General features: G+C 35.3%; 1 protein-coding gene across 1 annotated transcript in view; it reads right to left on the reverse strand.

The window, feature by feature from the left end:
- EFR3A (EFR3 homolog A (S. cerevisiae)) overlaps positions 1-21,901 on the reverse strand; it is a 111,561-nt gene that overhangs the window by 10,759 nt on the left and 78,901 nt on the right. Inside the window, exons 15-22 of the mRNA XM_011977107.1 lie at positions 18,682-18,843; positions 17,929-18,060; positions 16,733-16,800; positions 15,322-15,449; positions 6,609-6,700; positions 1,588-1,636; positions 654-757; positions 78-127 (exon numbers count right to left, since the gene is read on the reverse strand). Coding sequence (XP_011832497.1) covers positions 78-127; positions 654-757; positions 1,588-1,636; positions 6,609-6,700; positions 15,322-15,449; positions 16,733-16,800; positions 17,929-18,060; positions 18,682-18,843 — 785 coding nt within the window. The remainder of the gene's footprint in view (positions 1-77; positions 128-653; positions 758-1,587; positions 1,637-6,608; positions 6,701-15,321; positions 15,450-16,732; positions 16,801-17,928; positions 18,061-18,681; positions 18,844-21,901) is intronic.

The raw sequence follows: 21,901 nt of genomic DNA on the forward strand, positions 1-21,901 counted from the left end.
AACCACAAATTCATAGGGGTCCGACAGTTTCTATTTGCGTATGTGTGTTATTGCTACTGTGGTAACAAAACCCTTACCGTATGGTGAGTTCCAATATTTGAGCAAGTCTATCATGAAGCAAATTTGCCTGCAAAAAAGAAAAAAATGTTAAGAACGGATTATTTTCTAAGAATCTATATATAATAATAGCAATGTAATTTAAGAGACAAAGTGTAATTGTGACTATTAAGCTGATTAATTAAGTACACAATGCTTTAACATTTTGGTTTGATCTGTGTTACCTATTAGAATTTAATGTAAGGGTTGTCTTTTTCTCCCTTTCCTAGTCTCGATGTTAAAAACAAATCAACAAACACATAAAACAAAATACCTGCAGCAAAATCATGAAAACCACTGAAAAAAACTATCAAAAGAATAACAATCACTAATATTTAATTTGGGAAACCAGTTCCACCATTTCCGTCAGCTTACATCACACAAAGAAATTATTTAGGCCTCATAGATATGCCTTCAGAGTTTTCAGTCCTTATCAGATATATTTTCCTGTGTTCTATTGATCTGACTAAAGGTTGGAACTTATCAACCAATCACTAAGTAAGAGTTTCCACAAAACAACAGCCCACCCACAATCCCTTCACCATTTGTTCACTTACTTTGGATTCACACTGTGCTGCTATTTCTTCAAAAGGTGCTTTCTGAAATTTCTCTATCACAAGACGCCTCTTTTCCTTTTCCTGTTCTTCCATTCCACTGGTATCTATATAAATATTTATAAAGACTCATTAAAGGGAATACATAATTTCACAGAACCCAGTCAATGACCATTAAGAGCTAATGATATATCATCCAAAATTAAAGGCAATTTACGGGGCTACTTTTGCAAGAAAAAAATAAAAAGGCCTAACATCCATGAAATATCTTAAGGCTAGAAAACACATGCACAAAAACAAAACAAAACAAAACAAAACAAAACAAAACAACACAACACAACACAACTAAGGGTTAGTACTACACAGCACAAGATTCCCTTTCAGAGAATGCCTTTGTCTCTCTTACCAAAAAACAGCAAGGGAATGGGAGCTTCCTACAAGTCCAACTACTTCACGGTCCTTCCCGAAGGATGATTCTTTTATATAACAATGTTCTTGCATATATGAGGTACTACATAAAATACTTGCTAAATTGAATCTTGGTACTGAGTGGAATAACTGAAATACGAACGGGGTCATTTGGAACCATGTTGTTGTAGCCTTTTCCATTTATTTACCATAATTTGGGAAGGAATTTTCTTGGTCTTATGATGATGTATGGTCTGGCCAAAGTTTGTGGGAAAGTAAATTAATAAATGTCTTCTTTTATATCACTGCCATAATTGTGTCTACTTGTTCAGGAATATGACCCTGATGGGACAAGACAATTTTGAAGCCTAAAACATGTAGCTAAATAAATGATACATTTCTATAGAAGCCCCCAAGTGTTTTTGGTTTTGTTTTTGTAATGTCCCCTCTACTTATTCTGTCATTGAAAAAAGCAGCAGATAAAGATAAGTTAAATATCGGTAGTACTAACAAGTGCAAAATATCTCACCAATTGCTTTCTTCAATGCTTCAAAAGTGATTTCTTCAGTGTTACTAACCTAGAGAAAAGTGATTATAAGTGAAATCGAGAGTTAAAAAGGGTCAATATAAATAATACCTTTACCTAGTTACAAGTCATCTAAGAAGTTTTTCAGATTTGTTTTCTTCTTTGTGTTGATCTGAGCTGTGATTATACTCTGCAGTACCAAATAATCTCCACTTTTTCACTGGTTCTAACAATGGCCTACTGCAGTGGTTCCCCAAAACAAGTCTATAGATTAGCATTAGACTGCAATAATTAACATACCCTAGGCAACAAAACTACCCTTGAATTACAGAACTCAGTCTCCACTTCGGTGATGCACAAGAAGATTTGAGTCTCACTGACTGAACACTGTGCTGTAAGTAAACGATGCTCTGAGACAGTGAAGGCTGAGATTATATATAAATACATTTTTAGACATGTGATAAAAAACAACTAAGTACTCTACAGCCTCTATAATTTTGGTATCACACACAGTTTACAAATCAAAAGTGAAACTAAGATTTTAAACGATTGAAAAGTAAAAACCACTACTTCGGGAAGTATTTCTCTAAAGTCAATCACCAATTTATAATCTCTGAAACTATCCTTTTAACTTACGTCTTTCAAGTCTCTCTTGCTTTGAGATATGTAAAAAGGTATGAAAACAACTGCTTTAAAAAAAGGCAAAAATACATTTTATGGCATCAGCACATTTTTAGGAAAAATAATATATCTAGTTCCTATAGTATCTTTGAATAAAAATTAAGAAACGATACATGGGTACTTGCCTGGGAATCTGGTCATCCCTAATTTTAGCTCATGAGCTTCTTTTGCTAAGTCTAAGACAGCAAGACTAACGAAAGCAAAAGACTTCATTCTCTGCACCTTAGCTTCTCTGTAATACAAAGGCTTTAGCTGGAAATCAAGCAGCAAGAGTTCCACTCCCTCAGTTTTGCTACTGAGGGTTCATATTTCTAGTTGAAGTCAGATTAAACTTGGGAATCTTCAGTTGTTTTGTTCTAGATATCTGGAGCAGACATATAAGATTAGGCTCTGGCTGGTCAATTATTTGTACTTATAAGCATTCTAGTACTTCAGTGAAAAAAAGAAATTGCTTTTGTTCTTAGAACTGGCTAAGAGCTTCTGACTTTTGAGATACAACACCAGTATAGGAAAAAGAACATGGGAGAAGTCAGAAGGCCAGCATTCTTGATATATATAATTTTTACTTATTACCTGTCAATCTCAGATAAGAGCTAAAATACCTTACCCTATTAACTCTTCTCTTTTTGTCCCTGTTTGCCTTAATTCAGATAATTATGATGCAGCTTACTAGCATCAAGAGCCCCCAACTCACGCCATCAGTGTCCACCTTTTTTCTTTCTTTCTTTTTTTTTTAAACATCTCCTTTCTTTAAATCCCTTCAAGTCATTTGTTGGTCCTATTCATTCTACTTTAAAGTAGAGTATTCCTGCCCTCCGGTCCCTCTTTGTTACCTCCAGCCTGGCTACTCTAGATCCTCATTCCATCAACTGTGGACTATTACAAGGATCTCCTAACTGCCTCTACCTCCAGTCTCTTCTTTCTAATTTAGCCTTGTCACACTTGAGAGATTCTTTTTATGAAAACACATTTCTAATAATGACACTGACTAAATTTCGGTGTTTACCTACTTCCTATGAAGTTACATACAAAGCCCTCAGCCCGGCATACAACTTTCTATAATGTTCCTTCAGTCTTATCTCCCACTTGTCCCTTTCGTGAATCTTTTTTTTTTTTCTTTAAGACTAACTGCTTTATACTAGCATTTGATGATTCATGTTTTTATATACCATAGCTGGTAAATACAAGCTACACACTTTATTTGGTGATCTATCAAACTACAATCTATTCCAACTCTAGAGGAAAAACTGGTTATGTTGGAGTTATAGAGAAGTGGTGCAAAGGCACCATCTTAAAGGAATTTCAACATTCCCTTTATAATCTAGGACTTTTGCTTTATCTATGATCTACAACACTAACCTAGACTATATAATGCCCTTGGGCCTACATAAAATCTACCATTCATCTTTTTCTAATTATAGTAGTTGTTATGTCACTTCCACAAATATCATAGTAATTTGATAGCATCTAGCACCACAGTGTGACTAATATTGACTAGATGTTAGCATACACACAGTATCTCCAGTTGTATTTGGGGAAAAAAGACAGGAGTACATGGATATAAAACAAAGATCTGTTATTTGTACGAGAATAAACAACAATCTTTTGCAGTCAACCAGTGACTTAATTTTGTACCAAAAAATTTAACATATACTCAAAATTTAATATATATAACATCCTACCCATGCCCTTAAATAATCAAGCACTTACTATAAGCTTTTAGAGAGAAGAGTAGTGTGATGATTTCAGGTTTTACTCATATCAATTATGCATATATAAGGAAGCAAAAAATCATGCCTATAGTGCTTTATTCTATTAGTCAAGCTGATAATTTTATCTCGGGAGACAGAGATGCCTCTGTTCTATTTTAGTCATAATCTTCTTGAATATGTTAATTTAAATTAGGTATCGTTATAAAAATGTGTGTATGCATATATATGTATATATATGCATATATATGCGTATATATACACATGTGTATATATGTGTATGCATATATGCGTATATATATGCGTGTATGCATATATATATACACAGATATATATATGCATTGGGAAGCATTCCTCTAAAGTCAATTACCAATTTATATTCTCTAAAAATAACTTTTACCTTGAGTCTCTCAAATCTCCCTCTTGCTTTGAGATATGTAAAAGGTATAAAATCAACTGCTTTACGATAAAAGTATCAGTAATACATTTTATGCCATGAGCACATTTTTAGAAGAAATAATAATATACATCTTTTTATCTATGGCAATTTTTAGGAAAAGTTCACCAAATGATTCTCAGTAGGCCAAGGTCGGAATTGCAAATGTCAGAACTGGCACATCTCAAGTGGACCAGGTATTTCAACAGACTAGAGTTTAGGGAAACAAAAGTTTGTGATGGTCTCCATCTAAACAACCTTCTGCCTCTCTCTCTTTTTTTAAATTGTAAGTTTAAAAAGCAAAAGCAAATACATCTGAGGATAAACTAGGATTATACATACAAACTATAAATAATTTTGATCAAATAAAAAAGTTATTTTTTATGAGCAATTTTCTTATCTGATTCATTGTAAGAAAATAGTTTGATATTTTGCTGCACTATTAACTGGTAAATATCTATTTGATGTGAATTTCTTCTGTCTGTTGTATGAAAGTAATTAATTAGTTTTAGCCTAGAAGATAGTATTATTCTGTCTTCTGGTATTTGAACAAACATCTCTAATATCCAAAAGCAGATTCCACAATGGTAAATGAGTCCGAAACTCAAATGTGCTCAAGTAAATGTGATACTAAACTGTACTTAACTTTTCAGATGCTTGGTGTGAGGCATATTTGACTTAGGACTTATAGTAAATGAAAAACAACAGGATCTTGTAAGAGTTAATAAAAATATTAACGGACTTTTAATGTAAGATTTGTGACAAGAATCTTTCCCCTACACTGGGTCTTTATGCAAATGTTTTTTCAGTTGATTTTATCAAAATAGACTGACTCTTTCCAACAGTTTCAAGTGTTCTCCATATATTTTTGAAAAAAATAAGAATAGTTAACAAAAGGAGAAAGGTGAAAATAGCAGTCAATAACATATAGTGTACTCTTAACAAAATTAAGTTTATAAACTAAGACTTTGGATGAACTTCTTCCCTAGAAAGGTAATAGCGACAAATTCATAATCATTAAAAGGACAGAACTAGCAAGATACTGTTCTTACTAGTAAGGGGTGTATAAATTAAATAGCTCTGAAGAAAGAGGTGAATTTAGGCAAGGTGGTTATTAAGCCTTAAATTGGTAAGAAACTTTAGCTTTAAGGCGTCGAGTTTCAAAATGAACACTAAATGCTGCTTCAACTACTCTTGATGCCGTGCTGATAATTTCTTAATAAAACTGATAACTTCTATGTAATGGGGAGTTGAATGGCATAGAAAACATAAGTCAGTTGGCTGTACTCTGGCCACCAAATAGGTTTAGTACCTGAAGACAAATAAATCAATAGGAATTGGAAGGGGGTAGGAGGGAGGCTTGAGAAAGCATAAATTCAGATAACTTCCTTTCCCTTTCCCTATAGGGATATTCTTTTAATTATGCATATTGTACCAATGAGAAATAAATACTTAAGAAGGCAGACAATGGATAAACCACAAGGTGAAGGTTGACTTGACATGCTGGCATTTTGGCATTTTTACTTGACTATGAAAAAATTCTCTGGTGGTTTGTGTCGAATAAGTCCTAGAGAATACTGGCTGTTTTTTCCCCTATTAACTCAGGAGGGTACGCTCTTGTGCTCTTCTGAAACGGGAGAAGAGCATGAAATCTATGTTTTAAATAAGCCACAGTCCTTACAGAGTACATAGCTCACTAACGCAGCTTAAACTACATCCTTACTATCCAAAATAATTAAAACATTTTACCTTAGAGATGAACTTTTAAAACTTTTTAAAGGTAGTGAGCATTTGGCTTCACATGAGGATGTATAATTATATTTATTTCTGTAATTTGCATTTCCTAAATTTTTAAAAATAAGTAGGATCTAGACAGCCCACTAATTTAATGACAGGCTTTGTATAAAGTTTCTTACAAAAAAAAAAAATCTTTTACACTAAATTATAATGTGAAATCTGACAACATCGTAACATATAATGTTAGCTTTATATATCTTTACAGACAGCTGAAATGAGTTCAGTAAAATAAACTATAAATAAATTCAAAGCTAAATCAGATTAATTTCTACTAATAGTTTAGTTGATTTGAGGATAATTTAGAGTTGTATTTTCTCCTGTTTGAAAGTGTGGAAGGCAAAAAATTCTTTTAAATGATGTCTACCAAGACAGTACTCTACCATAAACTTTCAGTAACTTACCACATCATCAGAAGGAACATTGTTGGATAAAATATCCACCTGAATGGATACGGTGTCCACAATGCTTTTTCTTCTAGAAAGTCGATCTTCATCTGAAATAAAGTTGTTTTCCTCCCATTATTTGTTAGAAATGTTATGTTGGTTTTCATTTATAAACTCTACTTATCTCAGATTTCAAAAACTGTCAAAAAATTAAGACAGTTTGTCTTTTTTGTTCCTTCTAAATACATAAAGCAGTGTGTTCTTGGACTTTTACATTTCGTGAAGCAGATTAAAAAGTAAAATTGATGGGGTGAACTGAAATAAGGTTATCAGATTTTTATTTTTCAAAAAGGGGCATTTAGGACAGCAACAACCACCACCACTACTGAATAGTTTAAGAAAGCAAGTCAGTGTAACAGCAAACAAAGGAAGTACATAATCTAAACTTAGTACATTTATCCTAACTCAAAACTGACAATATTAATATTGCCCTTATCTCTCTAATATTTTCACCAAACAGTGAAAGCTGTCAACTAACTCTGGTTCTAGGATGACAGTTTGGGAAGCAATGTTTAAAGGTGTTTACAGTGCATTACAATTTGTGGACTGAAAGCAATTGCTGTTTCAATTAGTATCTCCTCCAGCATTGTCCGTTCAGTCATCTCCATCAGCTGTTGTTATTTTGCTTTATAACTGATCACTTCTCCAGAAAGATGTTGCCTTTACCTCAGTGCTCTAGCTAATCTACTTTTCTGCCTCCAATTCATTTGTACAGTCTGAACAAATTGCTCTGATTTTTCACTACTGACTATGCCGAAGTCCCGTAATTATAATCCCAACCCCAACCACTCTTCTGACAGCGCTCTTAAATAAAATTCCACGGTCTCCCAAATCACTAAATTCAAAAGCTAGTCCTAGCCCATTTTCTGCTTAACCACTTTATGAACATTTGAATTTGTTGATCATAATGTCCTTACATACATTCTTTTCTACTTCTGTTTTTCTACTTTAGCATTCAATACTCATCAAATCTAGGAAATGATTAGAGACCCTGTTAGGTGTTACGGACAGTCTGCTGAATAGATATTACACACCCCGTGCAGCTTCCAGTTTAACAGGAAAAATATACAATAAAATCACACAAATTATTAAAGTATGATGGAGAGTACAGGATGCTAGGAAAATATCAAATAATCATGATTATAACCGAAAAAAGGAAGTCACTTTGTGTATTCCAATATATAGAATTAGAGGCTTATTCAACCCTTGGAAAGCTGAGTGAGTAAAAGTTAGGCTAGCCATCGGATATTCTCAGTCTGCAGCATGGAGACGGTAATTCTCAAGAAGCTTCTGGAAGCTGCTAGTCCGATATCCACCCATTTGAATGCTACACTGTCTTTTAAAGATAACAGTTTCTCCTCTTCTACTTGCAGATTGTTCTGAGCGCTTTTCATTGTCAGTCTCTGATTCTGAAAAAACATAGTTCCCAATTTTTCCTTTACGACGCAGAAGAGAATTCAGGAAGGGTGACAATGATGCCAAGTTGGCTACTGTTCTACTCCCAGTCCTAAAAGGAATGTACTCACCCAGGTCACATCCCAGGACCTCTAACTCTCTCAGAGAGTTCCCAGGTACTATTAGGGTCGCAGCTGGCACCCAGTAGGTGATCTACAAATACTTGTGTGACTGAGCAGGATTCTGGCGCCTCCTTTTCTGAGTTCAACATTTCCAATTTCTTATTAATCAATTCTATTTGACATGTTCTAAATCCAATTCCACATCTCTAAATAAACCATCTTTATCTCCACATTGTCCTATTTATTTTCAGGAGTGCCATCTTTCAAAATCTTCATCTTTTCTTACCTAAACTCTTAGGATAGCTTTCCAGTGGGTCTTCCTAGTATGTTTCTCCCTTCTGTACTACCAATAGAGTTGTTTCAAAAACAGATTATTTTCAGTCCTAATTAGAATTGTTAAACAAATGCAGCCCACTGCTTAATGCCGAGTTCCCAAGGGTTTCTACCTCACTGCACATATTAAATTATAATGCATGCATGGTACACAGAGATAAGTGGAAGGGCCTGCTCATATTGCAGACTCAGACTGCCCCAGGCCCTCTCCAGCTACCTGAAGAGCAAAGGAGAACAATACCCAGACACACCTATAAAGTTCCCCCAAAACAGTAGGGAAGTTCAGGTCTAGAATCAGCCTAACAGCACAGAATTACTGCATCATCTGGCAACACTTCATTGTTCTTTTTCTTCCTGAGACAGTGTCTCTTCTCTGTCACCCTGGCTGGAGTACAGCGGTGTGATCAAAGCTCATTACAGCCTCAAACTCCTGGGCTCGGGTGATTCTCCCACTTTAGCCTCCCGAGTAGTCGGGACTACAGGCACGTGCCACCATGCCCGGTTAATTTTTTTAAACTTTTAAGTTCAGGGGTACACGCGCAGATTTGTTATACACATAAATTTGTGTCATGGGGGTTTGTTGTACAGGTTATTTCATCACCCACATATTAAGTCTAGTATCCATTAGTTGTTTTCTGGAAGCTCTCCCTTCTCCCATCCTCCACCCTTCAACAGGTCCCAGTGTGTACTGTTCCCCTCTATGTGTCTGTGTGTTCTCATCATTTAGCTCCCACTTACAAGTGAGAACATGTGGTATTTAATTTTCTGTTCCTGTGTTGGTTTGCACACGTGTATGTTCATTGCAGCACTATTCACAACAGCAAAGACATGGAATCAACCGGCTAAATTTTTTGTTTTAACTTTTTGTAGAGACGGGGTATTTTTTTTTTTTCTCAAGCTGGTCTCGAACTCTTGGCTTCAAGCAATCCTCCTACCTTGGTCTCCCAAAGTGCCAGGATTACAGGTGTGAGCCACTGTGCCCAGCCTATGCTCCATCTTTCTAATTCCATTCTGTATATACTGTGATTTTACTTTACTAAAGAAGCAAAGATTGACGAATTAAAAGCAATCAGCAAGAAACTGGTTTCTCTCTTACTGACTACTCCTCTACTCCCAGGTAGCCTTCCATGGTTGTAACTAATGCTGTTAGTCAATATTACAGTTTGCCCTTTCTGGGGATGTGACAGGATTGCAATTCCTGTCCTCTCTGTGGTTAGGAGGGGTTCTGTAATAAGTCCTGGCCAATACAGTATGAGTAACGTACCAGACAGTGGTAGCTCCATCAGCTTGAATTCCAGAATGTGGATGATGCATAGTTATGTACAGCAAGTCTGAGCAATAAATAAATCTTTACTGTTTCAAACCATTAAGAACTTGGGGTTGTTTGCTACTATAGCATAACCTAGCTAGGGTTTCTTAACCTTGACACTATGGACATTTTGGGCCAGATAACCCTTGTTGTGGGAAGCTATCCCTTGTATTATAAGATGTTCAGCAGCATCCCTAGCTTCTACGCACTAGATGCCAACAGGCCTATCCCATCTCTCTCCGTCCCAGTTGTGACAACTAAAAATTTCCCCAAGATTGCAAAATTCACCCTTAGCTGAGAACCAGTAACGCAGTGCATCCTAATGGCAGACTTTTCTACAATTTTACCTGTATGTCACCACCATGTTAACTAAGCTTCTTAAAACACTAACCACATAACTCCCCAAGTTATGCTCCCCAACTGCTTGTAATTAAAAGGACATTCTAGGCTCTCTCATCAGATCTTACCAACAGTAACTTCAGCCTTCCCTAATAAATCTAGTGTTCAACTCAAAGATGCCTGTTTTCTAACCTCTGTGCATGCTGTAGGATATCTGCTTTCTAGAAACATGTCGTTATCCTGTCTTTCTTTGCCATCCTCCTCACTATAGAGATTCTTATCTTTCAAGGCCTATTTGAACATCACATCGCTTCCTTAAGTGTTAAATATTTCTCCAATTATTTCTACTTGTCCCTCTTTCTTCTGAGCTACAAAAACTTACTATCGGTTATTAATGAACTTCCCTTCCATCATCCTTCAGCCTTATACTACCGTCATGTACACTGATGTCTGACATATATATCCATGCATGAAATTCAGTGAGACTCTGGGTTTTGTATCCACCATACAAAAGTCACTCAGGTTCTACTGCATGAAGGCTGAAGGTACAGAATCAGTACATACTCAACTGCAACAAAACAGGACACATTGTTGTGCAAGAATTTTCAGGATGAGAATATTTTATATCCTGCATGTGGCTACTGCTGAGTTAACTTAGACCCTGTATTTTCTGTTTTTCCTTCATAATGATATGCTTTGATATAAGTAACTGGACATAAACACATCAATGGAATTGCCCAAGGCAGTATGCGGTCATCCCTGCTGATCTGCTTATAGCATCCAGGCACACTAACTTTCAAGGTCTCTCCGGAAGTAAAAATAAGGACTTCTCTCAAAGGAGGCTATAAAAGAATTTCTGGGTTAATTTATGAAAGCTGAGGGGTTGCAGAAAGAGAGTCATGTTGAAGCCAATAATAAAAAAAGAAAAGAGAAGTATGGGGGCCGGAAAGGGGTCCCTGAGCGGCAAAATCATTGAGAACAAAAAGGAAATAATAGTGTTGTCTCAAAGGTGATCAATAATCACCTTCCAGGAAAATCCAAAGAAAGGTCTTAATCAATTTTCTACTTCTCTGAAGCTTCAGCAATTTGTGCCAAGTTACCTTTCCCTTTTTGGAAGCTCCTCTACAGCTGCCTTCTCACCCCCCAACCTCCTAGCACCCACATTCTAACATTACCTTACTTTCCTTTCACATTCTTGAGACTTTCAGCTTTGGGGCTTTACGTTCCTTCCCAATACGGCCTCTCCTCAGGAAAAGAGAACTGTCTCAAGCCATTCCATCCTCTTTATCTCCATGCCTTCACTGTGAGAAGTCATCCTCCCTGAAGGCTTTAGCAAAATCCCCTATGTTGCTTTTTTCAAAATTTTCATTATAACCTCCTAACCCTCACACAAAACCCAGTCCTAACTCCTAACTGCCTCAAGCTACTTGCATGCTCCACTCTCAAAGATACTCAACAAGAGGATTATCTCCAAAACCAGCCACTTTTTCCTATTTATTTCTGTTAACAAAAACTCTATTCTTCTACCACCCCAGATTCAAAACTACTTATAGAGAGTTTCAGCTGAAATATGTACTTCTTTCCTTCTTCACTTGAGCCCAGCTGATATGGTTTGGCTGTGTCCCCACCCAAGTCTCAACTTGAATTGCATCTCAAGAATTCCCACCTGTTGTGGGAGGGACCCAGTGGGCGGTAACTGAATCACGAGGGTTGCTCTTTCCCACATTATTCTCGTGATAGTAAGTCTCACGAGATCTGATCGGTTTATCAGGGGTTTCTGCTTTTGCTTCTTCCTCATTCTCTCTTGCCACTGCCACGTAAGAAGTGTCTTTCACCCTCTGCTATGATTGTGAGACCTTCCCCAGCCATGTGGAACTGTAAGTCTAATTAAACCTCTTTCTTTTGTAAATTGCCCAGTCTCTGGTATGTCTCTATCAGCAGTGTGAAAACAGACTAATACACCAGCTTTATCTCTCATCCCTCTGAGAAAAACAAAACATACACAAAAAAACAAGCAAATGAAATGGTAAGTAAATCCTATGTGTCCCCTCAGTTTTACACCATCCACTCAAGCGCCCAAGCCAGAAACCTGGACAAAATCCCTGGCTTTCTCCTTGTCTCACCATACCAATCAATATTCTCACTGATGCCTCTTTATTATGGGCCACTGTCATTTCTCCTAAGGATGACTAACATGCCATCAAAATAAATAGTCACCCCATCCCCAGTTTGCAAAATTACAACCAAAGTACTATTTCTAAAATGCAACTCTGATCATGTTATCCTCTGATTAAAATCACTCATGCTTCTCCACTGCCTTCAGAACAGAGTTTAAACTAGTTCACCTTGCTTTACAATTCCTACCTCTGCTCCCTGAAGTCTGTCGTCACTCTGTGTTAATTCACAGAACAAATCCTGTTCTTGCCTACCTCATTCCTTCACACATGTTGTTACTACCATATGAAGCACAGTTCACTTGCCTAACACCTGTTTCAAGCTCAGCTTAGAGGCTTTTTCCTCTGGAAGACATCCCTGGCCCGCCAAACCTGGATTAAATATTTTTACCTGCTATTGGAGGACCCAAAATGTCCCTAATCATAGCCGTATAGTCATATTACAATTGCCTGGTTATTTATCTTCTTAGAGAAAAATTATATAATGAAATTAACTTATTTCCTATGCACCTAGAATAATACCAATCATCTGCTGTGTTTTGTGGTTCAAGTAAACAATACATTTAAGAGAGACTGTGAGCTCTGTGAAAGTAGAGACCTACCTGTCTTGTTCATTCTGGCTTTTGCTTGCACAGCAGCTGGCACACTGGAGGTGCTCACTTAATATTTAAATAACTGTATGAGTTGACTGAAGCCACTGATACCTCTGAATGATTCAGATGGGGGACACTACTGTTTTCATAAAGCAGTACTTGGCACAGGCCTAAACATACACTATTCATTTGAATTCTAGGTTGATTAAAGTAAAATACAATAATCTGCTAACATTTATCAACCACATTATTAGGATGCCAGGCATCAATAGTTCAATAAACTTTAGGTGGATCATCATTCTTTCTCTAGATCCAGTTATCATTGTGTTTCAATCATTCATCTGCTTTTCCCACTAGATTGTATTCCTAGAGGATAAGAATTGCATCTTAACATCTTGCTACCCTATGAAAGTCATAACAGTGCCTGATATATATTAAATTGCAGGTACCCAGTAGAAGTTAGAGAAATAAATGATAAAAATCAATCTGGATCTTTCTGGATGCGTGAACAATACTTGAGCCCCTGAAAAATAGTGAAATCAAATAATTTATTAAGCAACTAACTGGAGAGGCTGGTAGTGGTGTCACCTAATCATTTAATTCAATTTTAGCCTCACTATCCTCATTTGTAAACAAAGATAATGCTACCTTCCTCACCAAACCATTATGAGAATTACATAAGAAAATGAATACAAAGCACTTATCACAGTGCCTAGCACACAGTGCATAATACATGGTAGCTACTATTGTGATGATGATGGGTATTGCATGATACACAACAAACTAAATATGTTCTGCCTTTTATTTTAATACATTGTTCTTAAATCCCTTCAAGTTTTTAAATGAATTATCTGATGGTTACATAGCAAAAGGTAATTTAATTACAGATTCAGTATCCCATAAAATATCACTGTTTATTCTGTTTCTGCATTAAGGTAGGATACTCATGCCACAGACAGGTTCTAAACTATCAGTCTTTACAAATCAGAAAAATCTAGGATTTCTATGCAGTTATATAATTAAGTAGACACTAAAACATTCAGAATTCTTTCAGTCATTGGCAGAGATGCATTATGAGAGAATACATCTTTTTTAGGGGTGGGAGGAATCAGGGAAGTGCAGACCATTTGTTAAAAATTTTAAAAGTACCAGAGCTGTCATTAAAAATTGTTAAGAGTTAAAGGAACAGGGTAAAGAGAAATAACAGGGGTAAAAATAAACTATGGCTATAAGGAAGATAAAGGAAAATAATAATTAAACTAATTACAGAAAATATGCAGGCCACTGGCCCCATTTTCTAAAAGGCACATTTTATTAAGCTATTTTCCTAGAGGACAGGTGAGGGAAAGGGCAGGCCAAACTGACAACTGGATTTACCTTTGTGCTTGTGCCTGGGTTTAAGAGGTTTTTTGCTTGAAGGAAAGAGAGCTAAATTCAAATTATAAGAGTTAAAATATTTTAAATTTTTAAAAAATCTTTTAAATTATAAAGCTCTAATAATGTTTTATTCTTAGCACTTTTATTTCCTCAAGGAGTTCCTGAGGAACACAATCTTTTATAGCATAAAATTAAAAAGAAAACGCAAAAGCACTCATTAACATCTCAGACTGTTATGAACAATTATTACTGTACTAAATGTATGTATTTTGGATCCATGTTGTTTAAAAAAAGCCATTTACAAAGACTGCGCTACTTGTAGTGACTAATCCAGAAATCTTTCTAAGTGAAATCAAATGGTTCTCTTGTAGAACAGAGGTATCCCCAAAGAAAGAACTAACTCACAAAATCTACTTATATAGTCACCAAATGAAAATGAAAGCATAAGACATAAATTCTTTGATTTTAATTTTTACAGTAAAGGTTGAATACAAGACACTATGCAATTTTACCTTCAAACAGAATTATTTCAGGCAATGGGAAGAATAGAAGGGACTATATAGGTCACAGAGAAAAAAAAATCCCTAACTCAAAAAGTTTGTAGTTTTATTTATATAACAACAGTCTGTACTCTTTCAAATAACAAAAGTTGTCTAATTCATTAACCTCAATAATCACTTATCATTAAACAATTTTCATCAATTTCCATAACTTAAATAGAATATCATTTAATGAGAAAAGATCTCACTTTAAAATATACTATTAAATAAAATATTAAGTATTATAACAATAAATATTCAAGGACTTGATTTGCTCATGGTAAAATCATATCTATGTTGTTAGAGATTTGCTGAAGGTTTTCAATAGCAAAATTAAAAAACAGAAGTAAATACTCTTAAGCATTTGAAGATGGCTGGGCTATAGTAAGGACACACACCAGAATTAATTTTCATTGCTAACTGGGTAATGGAAAAATTACTATAACATAAGCAATCACCAGAGTGAGAGTTCTAATTATCCTCCTCTTACCTGTTACTTGCGGTACATACGGAACTGATAATCTCTCAACACTATATCCACTTCCACCTAGGGACTCTGCAATCTTGTTGGTCAGAAAGTACAAATCTTTCTCATGCTTCTCTAAAGATTTTGGAAGCCTGCCAAGTTCATCAAAGCAACAATCATTCAGTATTAAATTACTGAGCAAAAATTAGTTACTATGCAAAACATTCCAGAGCAAAAGCCTCAATATTCTAAATATAAACACAATGTAAACTGTAGTAACAGAAAAATCAGTATATTTTAGGCAACTAATTTGAGCTCTTTAAAAACACATAGTATGCAGTCCCATATATTAACCATTCTGCAGTGATTCTTCTCCCAGTAACATTCCAATAGTGAATTTAGCCTTATATTATTCTGTTGATCTTCACTTGTTAAGTAATAAAGAACACTAAATGTAGCTTTTATTGTCATGTTAACAAAAAAGTGTACTGAGAGACAAAATAAAAATGCAGCCCACTGACTGTTAATGAAAACCGTATTAGCCAGCTAAGTGTTAGGAAGTACTTGCCCACCCACATAAGGTTTCACCTTCCTTTCAAACTGCTTGATATTATCTTACTGATGCTTTCAATATAAACTGCTTTTATAGCCCAAAAGTTCACACAAAAAATTATTCATATATATACTTTTCTTTAGAGAACAAGAAATAATGCAGGAAATAACACTGATTTTCCTTAAATACATTCTTTCTTCTACAATATTTTGAGTATTGTTACCTATTACTGAACGTCTTCAACAGGATACCGTATTCTCTTAAAGGTTTGATCATTTACATATGAGAACATAAAATATGCTATATTTAAGAGAGACAGCCAACATTTTTTAAAAAGTGGGGTAGGTTTTTTTTTTTTTTGAGATGGAGTCTCCCTCTGTTGCCCAGGCTGGAGTGCAGTGGTGTGATTTTGGTTCACTGCAACCTCCGCCTCCTGGGATCAAATGATTCTCCAGCCCCAGCCTCCTGAGTAGCTGATACTACAGGCACATGACACCACGCCCAGCTAATTTTTGTATTTTTTAGTGGAGACAGGGTTTCACCATGTTGGCCAGGCTGGCCTAAAACTCCTGACCTCAGGTGATTCACCCACCTCGGCCTCCCAAAGTGCTGGGATTACAGGCGTGAGCCACTGAGCCCGGCCAAATCTTATTCTTAAAAAACTTTTTCAAGATTGACTCTATGTTGTGCATGAGTCAACATCCATAATGTGCAGGCCCTTTTATAACAAGGAAAATAATTAAATGAATTAAATGACAGACACAAAATGATGATTAGTATAAAGCACCAGGAATTACTATAACAATATTTACTCCTTTATAATTATTACTGATTGGTTTATCAAGTCAGTACCCCATCCTTAAAATGTAAAGATTAACATACATGCACTTATCTCTGAAGATATGCTCTGGTAGAAAATAAGGGGCTTCCATAGTTCGAATTTCAATAACCTGAAAAATATTCAAAAACAGAACAAAAATCAAAAATCCCACCCCTCAGGACCTTGCTATAAAAATTTGGAAAACACTTTAAAAACAAAACAACTTTAAACATTTATAAGAAATACCATCACTGTTTTTGAATTTAAGCTAAGTTTACAGCCCAAGTGTACAGTCTGTTTTGTTTTCACATTTATTATTTTTAAAATTTAACAGATAAAACTGTGACAATAAAATAATATATAAAGCAAAAAATGATGACACATTACATTTGATTAAGCCTAGTATGATAAAGCAAGAATATCTATTTTCTCAAATGCACTATTTTGTAAATCGCTTTACAAATTACCATCCTCCACCTGCCGCATTACCTTTTGCAGCCTGTGTACAAGGTCTCCAGGCACTTGTGTGGTCTAGCTCCTCCAATGAACTGTGAGTAAAGAGGTACTCTGCTTTTGTAATACTTAATTCTCTAGTGGTGGGCATCAATTATTCACTCAAATATCTGATTAATGAATGGATGAGTTTTGTTTCTTAGATTACACTAAAAGCCTACATTTTAGTAAGGACTAAACGATGTGCTTCCAGTTTAAGAAAAATAAAGTTCTCTCTTACAGACGTCTTTAAAAGTGGACTTTTTCTGCTAGGTAAGTTGGGAGCACTGTAATGTTTACTAAGTTATGCAAATAACGATGTAAGAGTTACTGCTAAAGAAAACTAAATATATTTGAAAGACATAGGACAATTCTCTGAGATGCACATTAATTATTCAACTTTTGAGATCTGCCTCAAGTAGTTTAGAATAAACAACAAAAGAGTGTAATTTAAGAAAATTTAGATACCAAGATTCATAAGGGTTCAAAGGAAAAAAGTCACAGAATAAATTACATAAGGTATTCTAGAAGAAAACCATATATTGCATTCAACCACTACATTAAACTATTATAACAACATTCATCTAAGAAAATATAAAAACAGTAGTTACAGTTTTAGCTGTAGTTTCAGTTTACTGGCTGTATATTTTTATAGAATTATCTTAATTTGATACATAATCACCAAAGTTAAAAATAATCATCATTGGAATAAAATTAGCAATTTTGTACAAAATTCAAGTTTAAGGACTTTTCTAAATACATTTACCTTGCTAACATGCTGGCAAAATGCAGGGACAGCTATCATCTGACTTACAAAGTTGAGGTATGCTGCAACCAGTGCCATGATTCCACAACGATGGAACATTGGCAAATTATCCTCATTGATAATTGCACTGTCCTTTAATGAGAAACAAACACATCAGAGAGATCAAGTTCTTATGCTCCACCAGCATTTTCTCTGATTACACTGGAAAACTGCAGGTAGTTTGGAAAGCTAACAAAAATGCCACTTTATCAGAAGTTATTTTCTAAAACAATTCTGAGAGGAAAATAAATGTTCATTTACAAGAGAGTTAAATTTTTCAACTTAAACTCTCTTCCCTAGGAAAGCCTTTCCTGTTCACACACACACGCGCGTGCACATATAGCCATTGCATACTGTCCTTCTATTACATAACACTTATGCAACTCTAATTAAACAACTGCATGTATGTCATTCTTATTTAATGACTATCCCCCCAGGGTAGGAAGTGTGGGTACAGGGGTACAGGGACTGTGTCTGTCTTCTTCATCACAGTATATCCCTATGGCCTTGAAGGATATTTAGCACACAAGTTGATGCTTATGCAACATATGTAAAAGGAATAAATGAAGAATGTGATCATAGTCTTGAGTATTTTAGATTTACAACTAGATAACTCCCTTTTAAAATTCATGTCCTTGGATAAAGGCAATACTTCAAAGATGGTGTCTGCTTTATAAAAAATGTATTCTGCAGTGAATGGTTATGAAAGCATACCTGTAAAGCAATGGCCAATCGAATGAGATCAATAACTACTTCTTCATTAGCCAGTTCAATAGTTATAAGAGCAAGAGAAGTATAAAGTAGTTCATAGTTTTTCTGAACGTTGTCTTCCTCTTTACAACCCAAATATATGTGCCGATATAGCTGTTGCCCATTCTGAGGATAAAAGACAGAGGAAAAACGTAATTTTGCTTAAAATGTAAAAAAGGCAGATTTCACATGCATACACTTTGACAGTGTAGCTATGTTATTATATAGCTTAACATGGAAATGAAATTTAAATTGATGATCAGATGGTCAAATTCCAATTATTAACATCAGTCAACATGCTAATATGTAACTACAAGCTAATGTTAAAATTGAAGACAAACCTTAAATAAAAACAATCAGTAAAAAATAGTTCCTGTGCTAACGATGAAAATGTTTTTTAATAGTAATTTGAAAAAACAAAAGCAAATTATGGATTGACTTGAGAAAAAAAGTGAAATGGATGGCAGAATCCTGAGAGATACTTTGGCAATACAGCCTCAGCAATGATAAAGAATATTGTGCTGAGAGGAAATGTACTCAGGCTCTCTTGACTGGGGAACAAGCCCTGTAGGTTAGCCGTACAGAGAAGAGCATCTGCAGGTTCTGTTACATTTTGGCATGGAGTCTCTGAAGGCAAGTCTATTAACAGGGAAGAGGTTACAGAAACTCCCCAGGTATTGCATAGAGGCTTCCCCTAAACTGGACTGATCTAAGTAAAGATCATTACAATAAAGATTTATTATTTATTATTATAATAAGAGATTATTAAAGCCTTTCCTTTCTAAAGCATTCCTGGATATAGGTGCAATGCCATTTCCAGTCACAGTGGCGACATTAACTCAATTAGCTCTCAACCCTAACTGTCCACTGGAATCACTGGACGACTGGAATGACCACCATGCTCTTGCCCTCCCCACTTCTCACTACTGTCCACCCTCCTTTAATATCATGTAACTGGTCAGTGGCAGAGTATCAGTATTTTTCAAGTATAAAGCTACCCATGTGGTTATAATGTGCAGGCAGGGTTAAGAACACTCATTTTTCCCATGTGGAGAGACTTCAGGCTTAATATTCCAAGCCTGTTTCTCAGAAGGTTCTTCGGATCATTTTAGGAAAAGAAACTCGGCAAGAGCAGCACAGACTCTTCTGAAGCCAGCCTGCCTGTAACAAGCATGCATTCTGCTCTGTTCTCTATTTAATATGCACTAAGGTCCCATCTCAGTAAGGTGGCCTGTAGTTCTCCAGCTGTGACAATGACTGACTGGTTAAGTCTGCATAAATCTGTGGTACAGTGTTAGCCTTTTTTGGCTACAGATATAAAGCTACCCTCCAGATTGCTTTATTTCTGAAGTTGTTATTTTGGTTTCCACCTTTCTGAATCCAGAGTTTGCCTCTCTCATTCTTTCTCTCTCTCAAACACATATGGTTTCTATACTTGGGTGGGGAAAAGAAAACTTTATGTATTGGGTCCTCTCAAAACCTAAGAATATTCTTGAATTCTATGGTTCTAAACATTACTAACAAATATTAAAGTGGTGCATACATATGTGAGAATTTAGACTTCAGGTTCCTTAAGTAATAAGTTTGTTTTTAAAAATTACCTACTACATACCATATTAGATGAAATAAAAAATTTGTAATATGTAATGTAAAAATACAAATAGGTATAATGACTTTACAAACTGGTATGGCATTATCCAGTGAATCTGAAAAATACATAACCTATTACTCAGCAATTCCTCTCCTACAGGCCTTGGAGAAATGGGAGTTATAATACACAGCATAACACATGTACGAGCATGTTCACAGGAGCACAGTTCATAACACTCACTAACTGGAAACAATTCAAATGTGTGCCAACAAAAGAAAACTTGTGGTATATTCATATCATGGAATACTATTAAAGCCACACACGGATGAATTTTACCAAAATAGAGCTGAATAAAAAAACTAAACTTAAAAGAATACACAATGTATGGTTCCTTTCACCCAAATAACAAAAACTGGCAAAACTAAACAACATAGTTCAAGGACGTAATGTATATTAGGTTATCAAACTGTAAAAAAAACTCGAAGGAGTCAGTTTCCATCAAAGTCAGAGCAATGATAGTGATTACTTGTAGGAGAGAGGATGGAGTTATGAAGAAGACAGAACATGTGGGATGCTTTTGTTTATACTGTTGTTCACCTTAAAACAATTAAAGTAATAATTTCCGTATATTTTATATTTCATAATAAAAAGTACTCTTTTCTACATAATTCCTAGATTTGGTGAAAGATTAACAAGAGCCCTTTCACATGGTGAGAAACTATATACTATATACTGAGTTGCAGACTCAGTGGTGGCCGCTGTTTTCTCTGGAAGAATACACTTCATTAGGAAATTACAGGTGAAGTGATACCTCCCAATGTATAAGGGATTCCAGCCCTGGAACCATTTTTCAAACAGACTCCGTACATAAGACGTCCCTAAAACATTCAGATGGAGTCGTTTTAGGCTGGGTAGTAATCTCAGACACAGTTGCCTGAACAAACAATGTTAACACAGAAAATATACTGTCTATGCTAAACTAAGATTCTCTTAACTAAAGGCCAGTCCATTATCCTGTGGCTACAGAACCCTTTTTTTTTTTCTTTAGTTCTTTGCAGAAACTTCTCTCAGTTGCTAGTTTTCATATGGAAATCAAACAACATTTTTACTGATAAAACAAATTGGAAGGTAAATGAAAAATGGTGTCAAATTATAAAAATAAAATTTTGACAAAGGAAAAAAAGTGTGAACACATTGCTTCTAAAGAGAAAGACCCAAAAAGGAATGGTTTACATTAATGATAACAAATGCTTAGCAAGGAAAGTTATTCTGAATTGTAAAACAGAGGAATAACTAATTCAGAGAACAGTTTAAAGATTCAAAATCTAACATGAATAACAGTCTAATCTTGCTGTTAAATTACAGCCTTCTAAATTGGTTGACTAGCAAAATAAACAGCAGAAGTATTATTTCTATAACTCATAACGGATAAAATGAAATCCAGTCTCAATGTCCATGACTGTTTAATGTCATTGTATAAAGTCAATAACTCAAAAATCAGTTATCAATTGAGTTTTCAAAATTCATTATATCAGTAATGATTAAAAATTCCTCAGTATGGAATCAGCCTAAGTGTCCATCAACAGATGAATG

The sequence above is a fragment of the Mandrillus leucophaeus genome, unplaced genomic scaffold (assembly GCF_000951045.1).
Source record: "Mandrillus leucophaeus isolate KB7577 unplaced genomic scaffold, Mleu.le_1.0 Scaffold173, whole genome shotgun sequence".
NCBI classification, from domain to species: domain Eukaryota; kingdom Metazoa; phylum Chordata; class Mammalia; order Primates; family Cercopithecidae; genus Mandrillus; species Mandrillus leucophaeus.